Source organism: Hyperoodon ampullatus (assembly GCF_949752795.1).
Source record: "Hyperoodon ampullatus genome assembly, chromosome: 6".
Lineage (NCBI taxonomy): Eukaryota > Metazoa > Chordata > Mammalia > Artiodactyla > Ziphiidae > Hyperoodon > Hyperoodon ampullatus.
Genome location: NC_136919.1, coordinates 86870536 through 86889875, shown reverse-complemented (window position 1 = coordinate 86889875; position 19340 = coordinate 86870536). Strand labels below are relative to the sequence as shown.

Below are 19340 nucleotides of genomic sequence, written 5' to 3'. Positions count from 1 at the left end.
AACAATTAAGAAAATGGTAATATGAAGATACATATCGATAACTACCTTAAAGGTAAATGGATTAAATGCTCCAAACAAAAGACACAGACTGGCTGAATGGATACAAAAAGAAGACCCATATATATGCTGTCTACAAGAGACCCACTTCAGACCTAGGGACACATACAGACTGAAAGTGAGGGGATGGAAAAAGATATTCCATGCAAATGGAAAACAAAAGAAAGCTGGAGTAGAAATTCTCATATCAGACAAAACAGACTTTAAAATAAAGACTATTAGAAGAGACAAAGAAGGACACTACATAATGATCAAGGGATCGATCCAAGAAGAAGATATAACAATTGTAAATATTTATGCACCCAACATAGGAGCACCTCAATACATAGGCAAATGCTAACAGCCATAAAAGGGGAAATTGACAGCAACACAATCATAGTAGGGGGCTTTAACACCCCACTTTCACCAATGGACAGATCATCCAAAATGAAAATGAACAAGGAAACACAAGCTTTAAATGATACATTAAACAAGATGGACTTAATTGATATTTATAGGACATTCCATCCAAAAACAACAGAATACACCTTCTTCTCAAGTGTTTGTGGAACATTCTCTAGGATAGATCATACCTTGGGTCACAAATCAAGCCTTGGTAAATTTAAGAAAATTGAAATCGTATCAAGTATCTTTTCCGACCACACACTATGAGACTAGATATCAACTACAGGAAAAAATCTGTAAATAATGCAAACACATGAAGGCTAAACAATACACTACTAAATAACCAAGAGATCAATGAAGAAATCAAAGAGGAAATCAAAAAATACCTAGAAACAAAGGACACTGAAAACACGATGACCCAAAACCTATGGGATGCAGCAAAAGCAGTTCTAAGAGGGAAGTTTATAGCAATACAAGCTTACCTCAAGAAACATCTCAAATTAACAACCTAACCTTACACTTAAAGCAATTAGAGAAAAAAAAAAAAACAACACTCCAAAGTTAGCAGAAGGAAAGAAATCATAAAGATCAGAGCAGAAATAGATGAAAAAGAAGTGAAGAAACAATAGCAAAGATCAATAAAACTAAAAGCTGGTTTTTTGAGAAGATAAACAAAATTGATAAACCATTAGCCAGACTCATCAAGAAAAAAAGGGAGAAGACTCAAATCAATAGAATTAGAAATGAAAAAGGAGAAGTAACAACTGACACTGCAGAAATAAAAAGGATCATGAGAGATTACTACAAGCAACTATAGGCCAATAAAATGGACAACCTGGAAGAAATGGACAAATTCTTAGAGAAGCACAAACCTTCCGAGACTGAACCAGGAAGAAATAGAAAGTATAAACAGACCAATCACAAGCACTGAAATTGAGACTGTGATTAAAAATCTTCCAGCAAACAAAAGCCCAGGACCAGATGGCTTCACGGGCAAATTCTATCAAACATTTAGAGAAGAGCTAACACCTATCTTTCTCAAACACTTCTAAAATATAGCAGAGGGAGGAACACTCCCAAACTCATTCTATGAGGCTACCATCACCCTGACACCAAAAACAGACAAAGATTTCACAAAGAAAGAAAACTACAGGCCAGTATCACTGATGAACATAGATGCAAAAGTCCTCAACAAAATACTAGCTAACAGAATCCAAAAGCACATTAAAAGGACCATTCACCATGATCAAGTGGGGTTTATCCCAGGAATGCAAGGATTCTTCAGTATACGCATATCAGTCAATGTGATAAACCATGTTAACAAACTGAAGGAGAAAAACCATATGATCATCTCAATAGATGCAGAAAAACCTTTCAATAAAACTCAACACCCATTAATGATAAAAATCCTGCAGAAAGGAGGCATAGAGGGAACCTTCCTCAACATAATAAAGGCCATATATGACAAACCCACAGCCAACATCATCCTCAATGGTGAAAAACTGAAAGCATATCTTCTAAGATCAGGAACAAGACAAGGATGCCCACTCTCACCACTCTTATTCAACATAATTTTGGAAGATTTTGCCACAGCAATCAGAGTAGAAAAAGAATTAAAAGGAATCCAAATTGGAAAAGAAGAAGTAAAGCTGTCACTGTTTGCAGATGACATGATACTATACATAGAGAATCCTAAAGATGCTACCAGAAAACTACTAGAGCTAATCAATGAATTTGGTAAAGTAGCAGGATACAAAATTAAGGCACAGAAATCTCTTGCATTCCTATACACTAATGATGAAAAATCTGAAAGAGAAATTGAGGAAACACTCCCATTTACCACTGCAACAAAAAGAAAAAAATACCTAGGAATAAACCTAGCTAAGGAGACAAAAGACCTGTATGCAGAAAACTATAAGACACTGATGCAAGAAATTAAAGATGATACAAATAGATGGAAAGACAGACCATGTTCTTGGATTGGAAGAAACAACATTGTGAAAATGACTATACTACCTAAGGCAATCTACAGATTCAATGCAATCCCTATCAAACTACCAATGGCATTTTTTACAGAACTAGAACAAAAAATTTCACAATTTGTATGGAAACACAACAGACCCCAAATAGCCAAAGCAATCTTGAGAAAAAAAGAGAGAGCTGGGGGAATCAGGCTCCCGGACTTCAGACTATACTGCAAAGCTACAGTAACCAAGAAAGTATGGTACTGGCACAAAAACAGAAATATAGATCAATAGAACAGGATAGAAAGTCCAGAGATAAACCCATGCACATATGGTCACCTTATTTTTGATAAAGGAGGCAAGAATATGCCATGGAGAAAAGACAGCCTCTTCAATAAGTGGTGCTGGGAAAACTGGATAGGTACATGTAAAAGTATGAAATTAGAACACTCCCTAACACCATACACAAAAATAAACTCAAAATGGGTTAAAGACCTAAAGGTAAGGCTAGACACTATAAAACTCTCAGAGGAAAACACAGGCAGAACACTCTATGACATAAATCACAGCAAGATCCTTTTTGACCCAGGTCCTAGCGAAATGGAACTAAAATCAAAAATAAACAAATGGGATCTAATGAAACTTAAAAGCTTTTGCATAGCAAAGGAAACCATAAACAAGAGGAAAAGACAACCCTCAGGATGGGAAAAAATATTTGCAACTGAAGCAACTGACAAAGGATTCATCTCCAAAATTTACAAGCAGCTCATGCAGCTCAATATCCAAAAAACAAACAACCCAATCCAAAAATGGGCAGAAGACCTAAATAGGCATTTCTCTAAAGAAGATATACAGATTGCCAACAGACACATGAAAGAATGCTTAGCATCACTATTCATTAGAGAAATGCACATCAAAACTACAATGAGGTATCACCTCACTCCAATCAGAATGGCCATCACCAAAAAATCTACAAACAATAAATGCTGGAGAGGGTGTGGAGAAAAGGGAACCCTCTTGCACTGCTGGTGGGAATGTAAATTGCTACAGCCACTATGGAGAACAGTATGGAGGTTCCTTAAAAACTAAAAATAGAACTACCATACAACACAGCAATCCCACTACTGGGCATATACCCTGAGAAAACCATAATTCAAAAGAGTCATGTACCACAATGTTCATTGTAGCACTATTTACAATAGCCAGGACATGGAAGCAACCTAAGTGTCCACTGACAGATGAATGGATAAAGAAGATGTGGCACATATATACGGTGGAATATTACTCAGCCATAAAAAGAAACGAAATTGAGTTATTTGTAGTGACATGGATGGACCTAGAGTCTGCCATACAGAGTGAAGTCAGTCAGAAAGAGAAAAACAAATACCATATGCTAACACATAGATATGGAATCTAAAAAAAAAAAAAAATTGTTCTGAAGAATCTAGGGGCAGGGCAGGAATAAAGACACAGACATAGAGAATGGACTTGAGGACACGGGGAAGGGGAAGCTAGGACGACGTGAGAGTGGCATGGACATATATACACTAGCATAATGTAAACTAGACAGCTAGTGGGAAGCAGCCGCATAGCACAGGGAGGTCAGCTCGGTGCTTTGTGACCACCTAGAGGGGTGGGATAAGGGCGATGGGAGGGAGACTCAAGAAGGAGGAGATGCGGGGACATATGTACATGTAGAGCTGATTCACTGTGTTATACAGCAGAAACTAACACACCATTGTAAAGCAGTTACACTCCAAGAAAGATGTTAAAAAGAAATACATAAATGCATTCATTTGATTATAATGCAGTTGTCCACTCTTTAAAGTGCAGTGTACATATAAGTCCATATTACGGCTCTTCTAAGAAAGATATACTCAAAATAAAACTTTATAAACCTTAGCCAATAATTAAATGCTAATATCTTTAGCTGGAAAGAATAAGTTTATGTTGAAAGATAGTAATTTCTTAGCCTAAATGTGTCATACTTTGTACATTTGATACAGTTTACACAATGGCTTCACATGGATTATTACCTGAACATCCAGTCATCCCCCAAGATCTGTAGGGTCCAAGGCCTCTGACCCACTGTGTATTAAATGTGGTATTTTAAAATTAATTAATTTATTTATTATTTATATTTGGCTGTGTTAGGTCTTCGTTGCTGTGCGCAGGCTTTCTCTAGCTGCAGCGAGTGAGGGCTTCTCCCTTGCAGTGTGCGGGCTTCTCATTGCGGTAGCTTCTCTTGCTGCGGAGCACGGGCTCTAGGCATGCGGGCCTCAGTAGTTGTGACACACAGGCTCAGTAGTTGTGGCTCATGGGCTCTAGAGCACAGGTTCAGTAGTTGCAGTGCACGGGCTTAGTTGCTCTGCGGCATATGGGATCTTCCTGGACCAGGGATCGAACCCGTGTCCCCTGCATTGGCAGGCAGATTCTTAACCACTGCACCACCAGGGAAGTCCCCCACTGCGTATTACCTCACAAGACTCTGGCCCTTGGGTCTTCCACAGGTTTCATTCTTATAAACAGCTTTAGGAAACTTAAAAGGTTAAATCTGTTTCCATGTTGATATGTTGGTGGTGGCTTCCCATATAAGGTAAATATCCAATTATAGGGGATTAGTTAAACACATTTTGATTCATCTATATAATGGAGAACTATTCTGCTTTTACAACTGATATTGTAGAGCAGCATATTTAATTACTCAGTACTATGTTCATTAAAATAAAGCAAGTTACATAAGAAGATAGTCTCATTTTTGTAATCCGTGGCACATATGTGTGATAGAACTGTCCACATGCAGATACACTGAGTCGAGGTGCTTGGCTGGAGTATTTGTTGCTGGCAGCCAGGAGTCATAGGAAGCAGACACACTAAGTGTATGATATGAACTAACTTAGGAACTTGGTTTGTCTTTTATCCTTTCACTCTCTTTGGCTTTAGAAACTTCAAAAGCTGCAAGACACGTAAAGTTTATCTGGATTATCTTGTCATTTGGAGCACTCGGGTGTCTGCTTCAATATGCCTTAGAATCACAATTGCCAAATGAGAGCGATACTTTGTGCTTCTCACATAGCTTCTTACCAAGGATCCCAAAGCACCAGAGAAGTGTTATTTTTGCCTTCCTTCACTTCTCTGAAGAAACTCAGGATAAAGTCCTGGATAATTTGACTCATAAAATGCATCAATTAATCCAAAGCCAAACTGTCCAGGGCATGCTTCTACAAATAAATGTATTTTCATTCCTGGTTCATGCTCTCAAAAGATATGAATCCCACAGAACCATAAGAGGAATATGGAAATTAATAAAAATGTAGGTTATCTTCAGTCTAAAGATTACATATCTACATAGAAGATAAGTACTTGTATCTGAAAGCAATACCAAACTTCTTGGCCTCTTATGCAGCACACTGTACATTTTTTTTTCCTTTCTGCATCTTTGTGCTGGCCTTTCAACTTTTAAAAGCAAATGACAGTCCCTTGCTATTTAAATTCATAACAGGAATGCAACCAGAGATAAATTATTTTCTCAAATATAAGGTTATAGCTGTGTGATCTGATTTAAATCAGCTTTAGTGATTACTGGGTAGAAGCCATTCATTTTAGCCTCCATCTTCACTTATCAGCATGAGGCATCTGCCTGGTACACATCTTGCCCAAGCTTAGTCTGCAATCAGTGGCAATGACTAAAAGAAAGACGTTGGTCTCCTCACCCTCACCCCATGCTGCTACATACCAAACTATTTTTCCCTTCATTATTTTAATTCCCAAGTTATGATTTGGTCGCACAAGTTTCATAAATAAAAAATCATTTTATGTTGAAGTCCAGGATATTTTGAAAGAGTGAATCATTTTCATTTATAGTCAATACTTTAAGGCATTTATTTAGTTAATTGCTGCAATGTATCTTTCTTTGGTTAATTTTTGCTTCTATGAAAAATCTGCATTAGATATTTGTTTATTCACACACACAATTTTTCGAGCCTGGGAGATTTAAAAAGCCAAGGATTACTAACTGTTATCTGGACATGTTTAAGAGACCTACTCACTAATTTAGAGAAATAAATTACAATAGGATTCATACATATATGAATATAGGTTATATTTTAAAAACTGGGATTTTTCTCCCTAGCATGTGGAACTTTCTGGTTTTGTTTTTATTCTACACATTTAACTCTGAAATAAATAGGTTGCTACATACCATAGTAATTGTGGATGGACAAGGGTCAGCAGGAAACAATAAACTGTCAACACAAACTAACGACGACTGAGCACGGGTAGCAAATAGGACATGAGTGTTTTATGAGGAAAGGTCAGGAGGTTCCAGTCACAGGGAAGAAAGATGGGTTTTGCCATCCAAACTGAACACACTTTACAAGTTAATTAGGCTTCTAGAACTTGTTCCAGATGGTGGAGAAATCGTGTGGGAGACAGATATATGCCAGTGACAGAGGAGTCAGGGATGAAACCCAGAGCAAAGTCTGGTGTTGAGGAGATCAGGGAACAAGTAGATTAGAGAGAGGAGAAAACAGAGAGGTGGGACATGGAGCGATAAGAGGAGATGAGGGCAACATAAAGCCAGAGGTGAGGTTGAGGGCTTCCACGAAGGACAGGGAAATGGGAAAAGCACAGTGGTCTCGTCTCCAGGCAAGGCCACCCCACCAGGCACACAGTTAGTGTCTTCTTCACCTGCTCTCTGTGGCCACCCAGTGCAGATGGAGACAGCCACTAAACCTCAGAGCCAGATGTGGTGCAGTGCAGAGGATTCCCCAGCCAAACGGAGAGGTGTTGAGTCAAAAAACGATGCGCAGACACATACTCTCTCTCTGCGTCTCATATCTACTGACTCAAAATTATACTGAGTTTACACTTTTTAAGTATTCCATGAGGTCAAATTAATTATATATACGCAAAAAATTATATATATAAAAATATATATTATGCAAAATATTTATCAAAAGAGTTCATATCCTATATAAACTAAATTATAAAAATGGTACATTGCAAACATTTCTTAATAAAGTGCTGTGACTTATCACTACATTGTGAGACAAGGCTGGGACCAGGGTGAGGAAAGTTAGGCACTTGCTTTGGGCACAAAATTTAAGGAGCCTTCCAAAATCTTAGCAATCAAGAAAAGTAACATTTTAATGCAGTATTTTTTGAAATATAAAATTTTAATTGTCCAGATTTCAGACAATACTACAAAGCTACAGTAATCAAAACAATGTGGTATTGGCACAAAAACAGACATATGGATCAATGGAATAGAATAGAGAGCCCAGAAATAAACCCACACGCCTATGGACAATTAATCTTCAACAAACGAGGCAAGAATATACAATGGGGAAAAGATAGTCTCTCCAGCAAGTGCTGTTGGAAAAGTTGGACAGCCACATGTAAGTCAATGAAGTTAGAACACACCCTCACACCATACACAAAAATAAACTCAAAATGGCTTAAAGACTTAAATATAAGACATGATACCACAAAACTCCTAGAAGAGAACATAGGCAAAGCATTCTCTGACATAAATTGTACCAATGTTTTCTTAGGTCAGTCTCCCAAGGCAATAGAAATAAAAGCAAAAATAAACAAATGGGACCTAATCAAACTTATACGCTTTTGCATAGCAAACGAAAGAAACCATAAACAAAAAAAGACAACCTACAGAATGGAAGAAAAATATTTGCAAATGATGCAACCGACAAGGGTTTAATTTCCAAAGTATACAAACAGCTCATACAACTCAATAAAACCCCAAACAACCCAATCAAAAAATGGGCAGAACACCTAAATAGACATTTCTCCAAAGAAGACATACAGATGGCCAATAGGCACAGGAAAGGATGCTCATCATCACTAATTATTAGAGAAATGCAAATCAAAATTACAGTGAGGTACCACCTCATACAGTCAAAACGGCCATCATTAAAAAGTCTACAAATAATAAATGTTGGAGAGGGTGTGGAGAAAATGGAACCCTCTTACACTGTTGGTGGGAATGTAAATTGGTCCAGCCACTATGGAAAACAGAATAGAGGTTCCTATAAAAACTAAAAATAGAGTTATCATAGGATCCAGCAATCCCACTCCTGGAAATATACCCAGACAAACTATAATTCAAAAAGATACATGCACCCCTATGCTCACAGCAGCACTATTTGCAATAGCCAAGACACAGAAACAACCTAAATGTCCATTGACAGATGAAAGGATAAAGATGTGCTACATACATATATACAATGGAGTATTAGCCATAAAAAAGAATGAAATAATGCCATTTGGAGCAACATGGATGGAACTAGAGGTGATCATACTAAGCGAAGTTAAGTCAGAAAGAGAAAGACAAATACCAAGTGATATCACTGATATGTGGAAGCTAAAATACGACACAAATGAACATATCTACAAAACAGAAACAGACTCACAGACATAGAGAAAAGACTTGTGGTTGCCAAGGGGGAGGGGTGTGGGGGAGAGAAGGATTGGGAGTTTGGGATTAGCAGATGCAAACTAGTATATATAGGATGGATCAACAACAAGGTGTTACTGTATAGCACAGGGTACTATATTCAATATCCTATAATAAACCACAATGGAAAAGAATATATATATACATAAAACTAAATCACTTTGCTGTACCAGAAACTTACACAACACTGTAAGTCAACTAACTTCAATAAAATTTTTAAAATATATTGCTAAAAAAATTAATTTATCCATGATGAACAAAGTATCTAAATGGCCATGATGAAGAAAATATCAAAATGTTAAATAAAGATCCCATGCACGGCTCACCTCCCTCCCTCACCCTAACCCTGGTTCTGTTGAATCCTGATTACCCAGGGATTTTTTGGCACCTCTGTAAATTTTCCGCCCGAGACCAAGTATCTCACTCACTTCACCCTAGTTCTGGCCCTAGCGTGAGGTCTTTGGTAAAAGAATAGGCCACTCTTAACCATCCTCAATCCTCCCGTCTCCCTCCCTGTGATGCCCACTGCATTTCTGCAAAGCTACAACAGCTGAAGGGGCAGACTTTATACATCCTCAGGTTCCACAGTCCCCTCGAAACTCCAGTCCCTGGCTGCTCTGGGCCTCACAGAGATAGTGCCCTCACTCCAGAGACAGAACCGACAAGATTAGATTCTGCTGATTCAATATTACCTGAGGCCTGTGTTCTCCCAGGAGCCCATCAATTCCAGGGGGATTTGGCCTCCCTGTCTTTACTCTCATTATATCCCCAGCCTCTACCACAGTTTCTGGTACACGGCATGCACCCCTCCCAAAACACTTGTTAAATTAACAAGGAACTCCTTTAGATTACACGCAGAGGTGAATAAAAGCAACCCCCAAAATAAAAGAAATTAAAGGTAGTTGAAGAAATGAATTAGTGTTGCATAAATTACAATTTAAAGAATCTGGGTTCAGAAAATCCAAATAGCTTAAAAAACAAATCAGCAGGCTCCCACAGTATGGCCAGCAACTTAGCGAGCGCTCGCTCTACTCTCTCTAATGGAGAAACAGCAGACTACAGAGACTGAGCTGCATCAGCCTCTATTTCCAACAGACTCACGTTCAACTTTCGCTCACCAAAAAAAAAAAAAAAAAAAAAAAAAAGCCGGGATAATTTTACTAATCCTTTTTCTTTTAAAAAAAGTTAATATAAAAATTATAGCAAAAAAGGAATCTGAACTTTAGTAACACAGCTGGAACAATCCGCAGCGGCGGTGGCAGCGTTGGGAGAAGAGATTTAATTTACTTGATTTTCTGTGGTTTTTGGTTGTTCGCTAGTCTCACGATGATGGAAGCTGCACATTTTTTCGAAGGGACCGAGAAGCTGCTGGAGGTTTTGTTCTCCTGGCAGCAACCTGACGCAAACCAAGGATCTGGGCATCTTCACACCATCCCAAGATACAAGTGGGACATACTTCTGAAGGATGTGCAATGTTCAGTCATAAGTGTGACAAAAACTGACAAGCAGGAAGCTTATGTACTCAGTGAGAGTATCATGTTTGCCTCCAAGAGACGTTTCATTTTGAAGACACGTGGTACCACCCTCTTGCTGAAAGCACCGGTTCCCCTGTTGAAACTTGCTAGGGATTACAATGGGTTTGACTCAATTCAAAGCTTCTTTTATTTTCGTAAGAATTTCATGAAACCTTCTCACCAAGGGTACCCACACGGGAGTTCCCAGGAAGAAATAGAGTTTCTTAATGCAATTTTCCCAAATAGAGCTGCATATTTTATGGGATGCATGAATTCTGATTGTCCGTACTTGTATACTTTGGATTTCCCAGAGTCGAGTAATCAATCAGCCAGATCAAACCCTGGAAATTCTGATGAGTGAGCTTGACCCAGCAGTTATGGACCAGTGCTACATGAAATATGGTATTACTGCAAAGGATGTCACTCATGAGAGTAGAATTTGTGATCTGATACCAGGTTCTGTCATTGATGCCACACTGTTCGATCCTTGTGGGTATTCAATGAATGGAATGAAATCAGATGGAACTTACTGGACTATCCACATCACTCCAGAACCAGAATTTTCTTGTGTTAGCTTTGAAACAAATTTAAGTCAGACCTCCTATAATGACCTGATCAGGAAAGTTGTGGAAGTCTTCAAGCCAGGAAAATTTGTGACCACCTTGTTTGCAAATCAGAGTTCTAAATGTCACACAGTGCTTTCTTTGCCCCAGAAGACTGAAAGTTTTAAAGGTCTTGATTGCCAGAGCGCTCTATTCAGTGATTACAATTTTGTTTTTACCAGTTTTGCTAAGAAGCATCAACAACAGCAGAGTTGATTAAGAAAAATGACAAAAAAACGCAAAAAGAGAACACACATAGAAGAAGGTGGTGGCTGCTTTTTAGATATTGATACCAAGGGCCATGCTTTCCATAACCACCCCCTTGTAGTTGCAGAAAGCCCTAGATGTAATGACAGTGTAATCATTTTTTTTTTTTTTTGTGGTACGCAGGCCTCTCACTGTTGCGGCCTCTCCTGTTGCGGAGCGCAGGCTCCGAACGCTCAGGATCCGGACGCGCAGGCTCAGCAGCCATGGCGCACGCGCCCAGCCGCTCTGCGGCATGTGGGATCCTCCCGGACCGGGGCACGAACCCGTGTCCCCCGCATCGGCAGGCGTACTCTCAACCACTGCGCCACCAGGGAAGCCCAATCATTTTGAATTGTATACATTATTATATCAAGGAGTTAGATATCTTGCATGAATGCTCTCTTCTGTGTTTAGGTATCCTATGCCACTCTTGCTGTGAAATTGAAGTGCATGTAGAAAAAACCTTTCACTATATGAAACTTTACAACACTTGTGAAAGCAATTCAATCTGGTTTATGCACAGTGTAATATTTCTCCAGGTATCATCCAAAATTCCCCACAGACAAGTCTTTCGTCCTCATTAGGTGTTGGCCTCAGCCTAGCCATCTGGGACTGTTCTATTCAATTGCTACCAGGATTTTGCATCCAGTTACCTCCACTTACTAGAACATATTCTCTACTAATGTTATTGAAAACAATTTCTACTTCATACAGATGTTTTTGCAGCACCAATCAAAGTTCTTCCACGAGTCGAGTCCTCTACGAAAATGACTGCAGTTATCCATTTCGTGTATTACTATCTCACTGCTTCCTACACTTGTATGACTTTAATTGATTCATTCCTCACCATGGTGTCTCCCTCCCAACCACACCCCCTCCATAAAGCAATACACTGTTACACTGTGGGTTTACACTAACCTTATACCCCAGAGGGGGGATAGGGGATGGACCCTGGGCTTAATTTTCTTTTAAGGTCAAGGGAGTTTGGCATTTTTCATTACCATGAGCTCTTTTGGAATAAGCTGGTGTTGATTAGCAAAGGTGTAGATTGATCCTAGGGAATACTGGCAGAACTGTATGGAAACTGTATGCCATTCTGTGCCCCCCATTAAATGAGATTAGCTTCTCATGAGTACCATGCCTTTATTAACTTGCTAAGTAGTAGTATACAAGAATTATCACTAAATTTGTTAGCAAGGAGATTTAAGATAAAGGTTGTATTGGATTCAACAAGTCAAGTTAGCTCAGATGATTCACCTTAACTTTTACTTTTGTAGCCATTTCCACTAATTTCTATTAATAATATGCCATAAACTTTGGTTCAAAGCAAAACTGATGTCTTTGCCATCTTGTGACTTAAAAAGTTCTGTGACTTTGTGATGCATGTGATAGTGCTCTGACAGTTCCTCTTACTGGTGTTTCTTTCTCCATATGGAGTAACATCAAGTGATGAATGAGAACTGTTCAGGTTATTCAGACATACTACACAGTGAAGCAGAGTGCTATCCATAAACCATAACACACAAAATTCCAAAATGGTCAATGGGAAATGACTAGAAATACAGGCTTAAAAGAGTTTTTAGCCTTTTAGCTGTATTTGCTAATATGGACATTTCAGCAGCTGATAAATGAGCAAAGTTCACACAATATTGTATTTCTTCTTGTCCTCAAACAATTTTTGATTCTTTCTGGATTGATGCAGTGATGTTTTTGTTCCTTCTGTATTTATAAATGAAACACTTTTTTTTTTTTTAGTGTTTCTAAACATAAATTCTACTTGGTTTGAAATCAAGTGGTTGGAACACTTTTGACTTTTAAACATGTTGTTGATTCAAAGCTTCACTGAAGAAGCTTTCAATCAATGGATCAGTCTGATTCTGTAATTAGCACACAGTACCTTATGTTTTGGTGCTATTATGAGGACAAATGCTCAAAGTGGATTTTGTTCTTGAACAGTGTCCCAGTAGATTTGATGAACATTTATTGGCTTGAGGTCTGATTTCCACCCCCCACAATAGATTTAAGATTTCTATTTAATGTTGAAAAACTGCACAAATTTGTATGGAACAAAGCCTAGAAAAATGAAAACTACAGATTGAATAGTAATCTAAATTAATCCTAGTGTGTATGATAGAGGAGGGAAAATTTTGGTGCCATAATTTCTCTCTTCATGGTGTTGGACTTAAATCAATTGAAATGTATTTCTGTACCACAATTTAAGCTTCAATAAAGGTTTGCTTAATTCATTGTCTAGTGACATTCAGAAAGTTTTCTGTTGATGTATTTTTTTAAATAGTATACATGACCAAATACTAGACCTCTAAAGTTTTTATAATTAATTGAGTAAATCAATATTTAATGATCATCTTTTAAAGATTTATAGGAGTTGTCATAAAGATATGATCTTTAAGCTCCTGGGAGAACAGATTTAAACTTTTTTTTTTGTCAGTGGCTTCATACCTGAAGCTCAAAGGAAATCATCTGGGCTATATACGAGGATATCAAAGAGTAGAAAGGGTGTAAGTAGTAAGAATAAGAGTGCTAGAGTTTGGGGCTTCCCTGGTGGCGCAGTGGTTGAGAGTCCGCCTGCCGATGCAGGGGACATGGGTTCGTGCCCCGGTCCGGGAAGACCCCACATGCCGCGGAGCAGCTGGGCCCGTGAGCCATGGCCGCTGAGCCTGCATGTCTGGAGCCTGTGCTCCGCAACGGGAGAGGCCACAACAGTGAGAGGCCCGCGTACTGCAAAAAAAAAAAAAAAAAAAAAAAAAGAATGCTAGAGTTTGGAGCTAGAAGAGTGAAAAGTCTGAAGGTGGAATAGTCCAACATTTATTATGAAAGAGCCTCTTGATGGTGGGGTGGGGGCAGAGTTTAACTCATGGTTATTTCTATTAACTAGAACAGAGTTATAAGCTTTTCATCATTGTGCCATGCAGGTACATATCTCATCATCTGGCAAAATTTCAGTTCTTCATCTACAATAAGCTAAGAACTGGAATCTTATAAAAATGTTTATTTGGATCTTCCTCAGAATAAGCTTATCATAATATTGTCCAAAATCTGAGTTGAAAAGGGTTGATCGTAGAAGAGCAGGTTGTTACATATGTGTGCAATACCTACAGCACCAGATTCTCTTACATGAACTGGTAACTGAATTTGGCAGGCACTTGGTGTTAATCAGATTCAGGGACATAATCTGAAAAATATGGTAAATGTGGTATCACACTATGAAAGATAAAAGGCTTTTATTGTCCTAGCCAGATAACTCACCATTTCCTGGCTACCCACCTTCAAACTTTACATTCCTATCTACCCTTCTCTTTTTGTCATAATGGAAGAAGTATTGGTCCTTTGGATTCCATCCACCCATTCCTACCTTCAGAGACTTTGTAACTGAGTTCACTGCAAGCATGTCCACTGTTGATCACCATCAGTTTGTTTTACTTTTCTAGTTTTTTTCCCACTTGCGTTTGCTCCTTAGGGTCCACTTTGTTAGTCCTTTACAAGATCCTTTACAAGAATTAACAAGTGTCAATTCTTACCCCCAAACTGAACCCTCTTCAGACTACTTCTTGCAATCCAGAATTTTCCTGAGTTGCTCAAACCAGAAACCTAGGATGAAATTGAGGCAGGGTCATAGAGGTCTGTTATGTGACTAAGATTGGAAGAAAACCACTGGCAGTGTCAAGAGATGTCCAATATGCTGTTGGATATGTGAGCTAGGTGCCCATAAAAATAGGTCAAGATTTGTAATTAAACATCTTAATTGGATGTATATTAAAAAAAATAGTACCATGAACCTTCACACCCTAGCTTCAACAGTCCTCAATTCTGCTTTGGCACATTCATCTGTCCGCTGTACACACCTCTTATTAGGTAAGATTTATAAAATTGAAATACACAAATCTTAACTACAATTTTGAAAATGGATACTTTTAGCCCACAGCCATATCAGAACAAAGAAAGGTTCCCTTATACTCCTACCTAAGCAACGAAGCACTACCGCTACTTTAGTTGGCAGTTTAACTACTATCCATATTTTTTCACCACAGACTAGCATTTCCTTCCTCCCCAGCTCTGAAACTAAATTGAATCACTTAATGCTTTCATTAGTATAAAGTTTTGAGAGGTTGAACCATGTATTTCTTTTTATTGCTGAGTAGTATTCCATTGTATCAATGTACCACAATTTGTCTGGCTATTCTCCTGTTAATGAACATTTTGTTTCCAATTTTGGGAAAATATGAATAAAGCTGCTATGAACATTTGGGAAAAAAATCAACAAACATGGGTTTAACACATCTGTCTAGAGCAGGAGCCCTTTTATTGGGGTCCAGTAGGGAAATGGGCTGTGAAAGTAGAACCCTCAAAACTGATCACACATTCTATATGCATTTTTCAAAGTCTTCTTCAGATTTGGTTAATAAGCACTGTTCTAAAGACTTATAAATGGCAAAGCTCATCCCAGGCTTGGCTCAATAAAGCATTTTCTATAAAATAAAATATCACTAATTATGACGCATTCCACTTCAACCTAGTGGGCTTTTCACCGATCTGGAGGATTTCTGGTGGCACCAATGATATTGCTTTTTAAATTCTCTTACTATTCTCAGGCCAAGTACACCTCTGCCCATAAGCATTCTAAAGTCGATTATTCAGCTTGTGTGTGACAGCCTGGAGCCTTGCCAGAGATGGATAGCAAAATCAACTACCGCTTTACAAGCAGCCGTTGCCTCCGGCCATTTAGTGACTTCACAGCCCTTGGAGGACAAATGTCTGCCTGTGACCTCTGACGATGCTTTCTTTACCTGTTAGTGCATTTTCCCCTCACCCTGCTCTCCACTTTGCCCCCAGAGTTCCTGCACACTCAGACCTACAAGTATTCCCAAGTATATAAGATTTAATGATTTTAAGTATTGGCAGGAGTCTGGATCATCTAACCCAAAGGTTTCCACACAGAAGAAAGGGATCAGCGGAATATCAAATGGGTCGGATTTTCCTTCCCACCCTTGCTGCTGCCTCCTTTCACATACATGCCAGCGAAGTCTCAGTGTTCTATGTAATAGTTAATTTGGGGAAAAAATCATTTCCATTAGAAGAGCACACTCATTCTGCAGAGGAAGACAAAACATTAAGCCACTGTATTACTCATGACTCTTGGTAGCAATAATAGAAATGCAAGGCAGGCTGCCTTAAGGTTGAAGAAACAGTGGAGAGACTTACTGGCTTATTAATAAAAGGACAGGGTCCCAGGGATCATTAGCTTCAGGCAAGCCCAGATGAGGGCTCACGAAGGATCCTTAGTACTAGTTCTCTATCTTGTGGTTTGGCTCCCTTCATGTGAGCATCCTTCTTAGCCTGGCCTTTCACTATGGCTGCCAGAGCTATAGCAAGCTCTGGGCACTCACCTCCCATAGCTCAGAAGCTTCAACAAACGGAGAGCTTAATTGCTCAACACTTCCAAATTAAGTCCTGAAATCGAATCTCATTGTCCAGGTCTCTGTCCTATGTCCCATACTTGAGCCCATCATTGCAAGCAGAGGGCATGGAACATAATGATTGGCCAGACTCGAGTAACATGCCCACATCTAGAGCAAGGGCATTAGACCAGCCTCACACAAACTGTGGGGACTGAGAACAAAGGGCAAGTATTCTCTTGGAGAAAACCCAGGGTGCTGTTAGTAGAAAAAAAGGATCTGATGCTGGGCAGTCTGATATAAACAAACATACAAAATCTAGACCTCATTACAAATGGGAAGATTAAGTGATATACCCAAGGTCAAATGTAACTCAGGAGTGACAGAGACAGGACAAAAACCTGTATTTCCTTTTTTTTCAGATTGGAATATATTTGACCCACATTTCTTTACATCCAATCTAGGTAGATACATTCATTTGCTAGGGCTGCCATAACAAAATACCACCAACTGGGTGGCTTAAACAACAATTGTGAGAAATTTATTTTCTCACAATTCTAGGGGCTAGAAGTCTGAGATCAAGGTGTCAGCATGGTTGGTTTCTTATGAGGCCTCTCTCCTTGATTTGCAGATGGCCGTCTTCTCCCTCTGTCTTCACGTGGTCTCCCCTCTGTGGGTGTCTGTGTCCTAATCTCCCCCTCTTATAAGGACACAAGTCATACTGGATTAGGGACCACCCTAATGATATCATTTTAATTTAATTACTTATTGAAAGACCCCATCTCCAAATACAGTCACATTCTGAGGTACTGGGGGGGTTAGGATTTCAACATATAAATTTGGAGGCAGGGAACACGACTCAGTCCATAGCAATGGGCTTCATTACACCAAGCAAGTTGTATGTACTTTACATAAATAAGTGAAGGTAAACACACAAATGGTGACCCCATACAAATATGGGTGTGAATGTAGCTCTGTCCTGGCAATATAGACACAGGGGCACACATTTGCCATTTGAGTATCTTAGTGAGTGTATATTCACCAAGACGACCTAAACAAGTCAACAGCCTTTGTCCATCACAAATTTCATCAATAAAAGATTACATAAAGTGTACTTGCAGCAATTCTAACATTTTTTCCAAGTAAACTACTTTAAAAAATAGCAAGTTCTCCTGAAATTTTTATCAAGTAAGACAAATCTTTTACACCATTTATACAAATGTCAGTTTCAACATTATCTTTTTCACACTCCTTATGCATAAGGCAATAAGGAATGGAAAGTACAGAGATTAATTTAGGTAACAATTACCATAATTCACAATTGCATTAGCACCTATTAAGGTTCATTGTTCTGTGGAAATTTTAATGATACATTCCTGAGTGAATAAAAGCAGATGATGATTGGAAGTAAAATTGTTTCCATGTATGCTGACAGGACTGCTGAGTGTAATTATACATTTCAGAGGCGACCTGTTTGGAGTTTACTCCATAATTTTATGTAAATGTTAAATAACTTCATGCGTTCTTCCTCCTGGGTTAAATGCTAATTTGTGTTATTCCAACAAGGGGAGTGCTGCAGGGTTATTAACGGACTTGCTCTGCCAATGAAGCTGGCTTCTGAAAAATAGCTCCATGTACTTCAAAACGATAGAGGTGTCTTTGGTTTTTCTTCATTTTACATCTTGTTGGTGGACTGCCAAACTTTTAGTTCTGAAAACAGCTATTCATTGTTAAAATTTGTAGCAAAGACCCAAGAAGTGAGAAATTATTCTCCTAAATATAATCAAGTTCATTCATAGTGCTGGTTTGCATCAACTTCTTAGTCCCAAAAGGATACAGGGAAATAGGTATAATAGTTTTAATATGTAGATACACATGGCTCTCTATGTGCAGATTTCTCGCAATTCCTAGAAACTAAAGCAGAACCAGTACATAGTAGGTGCCCTTAAGTATGCGCTGTCGGAAAAGTCCCAATCTTTACAAACCCTCATGAAACAAACAAGAATAAAGTCTGCTAAAGCACAGTGGGCCTGTGGTGCTTCTGCAGAAATGCTCGCCCATACTGCCCACGTATATATGGCCCCAAACCAACAGAAAACCAGAAAAACAGATGGAAAAGGGAGAAGATATAAAAAACAGCACATCCATTTAAGAGAGTTGAAAAACAATAATATGTTCTCCTCCAACTTCATTAGCAGATCCCAATATAAGACAATCAAAATACTCTGCTTTAATATTACAAGATACTTTGGAGAGGAGGTTGGAAAACGGTCAAATCATTTGTTTGGCCTCTGAGTGTCACAGAGAGGAATTTCAGGATGTGAGCTTTTGAAGGGGCCCATGAAGTCATCTGGTGAGGAAACACACCTAGTATGTTTCACAAAGACAGACCAGGTAGGCTGAGTACCAGGTAGAACGAGTACCTGCACTGCCTAACTCCCAGGCTCGTGTCCTCGCTTCCATACACAGCCCAACCCTAGGCTGACCAGGCTTGAAAGTTCTCCTAACCCTTTCTCCAGGGGTCGGTGTTTTGGAATAAAAAGGACAGTGGCTGTAGGTTCAGACCCGTCAGGGTGAGTCTCAGCTCACTTGTCCAAACTATACCAGCCCTTTATCAAGGACGTATGAACGATCAATAGGCTTTCTTATTATGAAATAGCCAGTAAGGATCTGGGTGGCCTGGA

The 19340-nt window shown here is 39.0% G+C and overlaps 1 protein-coding gene across 1 annotated transcript; it reads left to right on the top strand.

Moving 5' to 3' along the window:
* Positions 1 to 10209: 10209 nt before the first annotated feature.
* On the top strand, positions 10210 to 11212 carry LOC307054641 (S-adenosylmethionine decarboxylase proenzyme-like; the record flags this gene model as incomplete). The annotated part of the gene is made up of 2 exons (XM_079706442.1): positions 10210 to 10347; positions 10706 to 11212. The coding sequence occupies 2 exons, from the start codon at positions 10210 to 10212 to the stop codon at positions 11210 to 11212; spliced, it is 645 nt and encodes a 214-aa protein (XP_079562568.1).
* Between the last annotated feature and the right edge of the window lie 8128 nt (positions 11213 to 19340).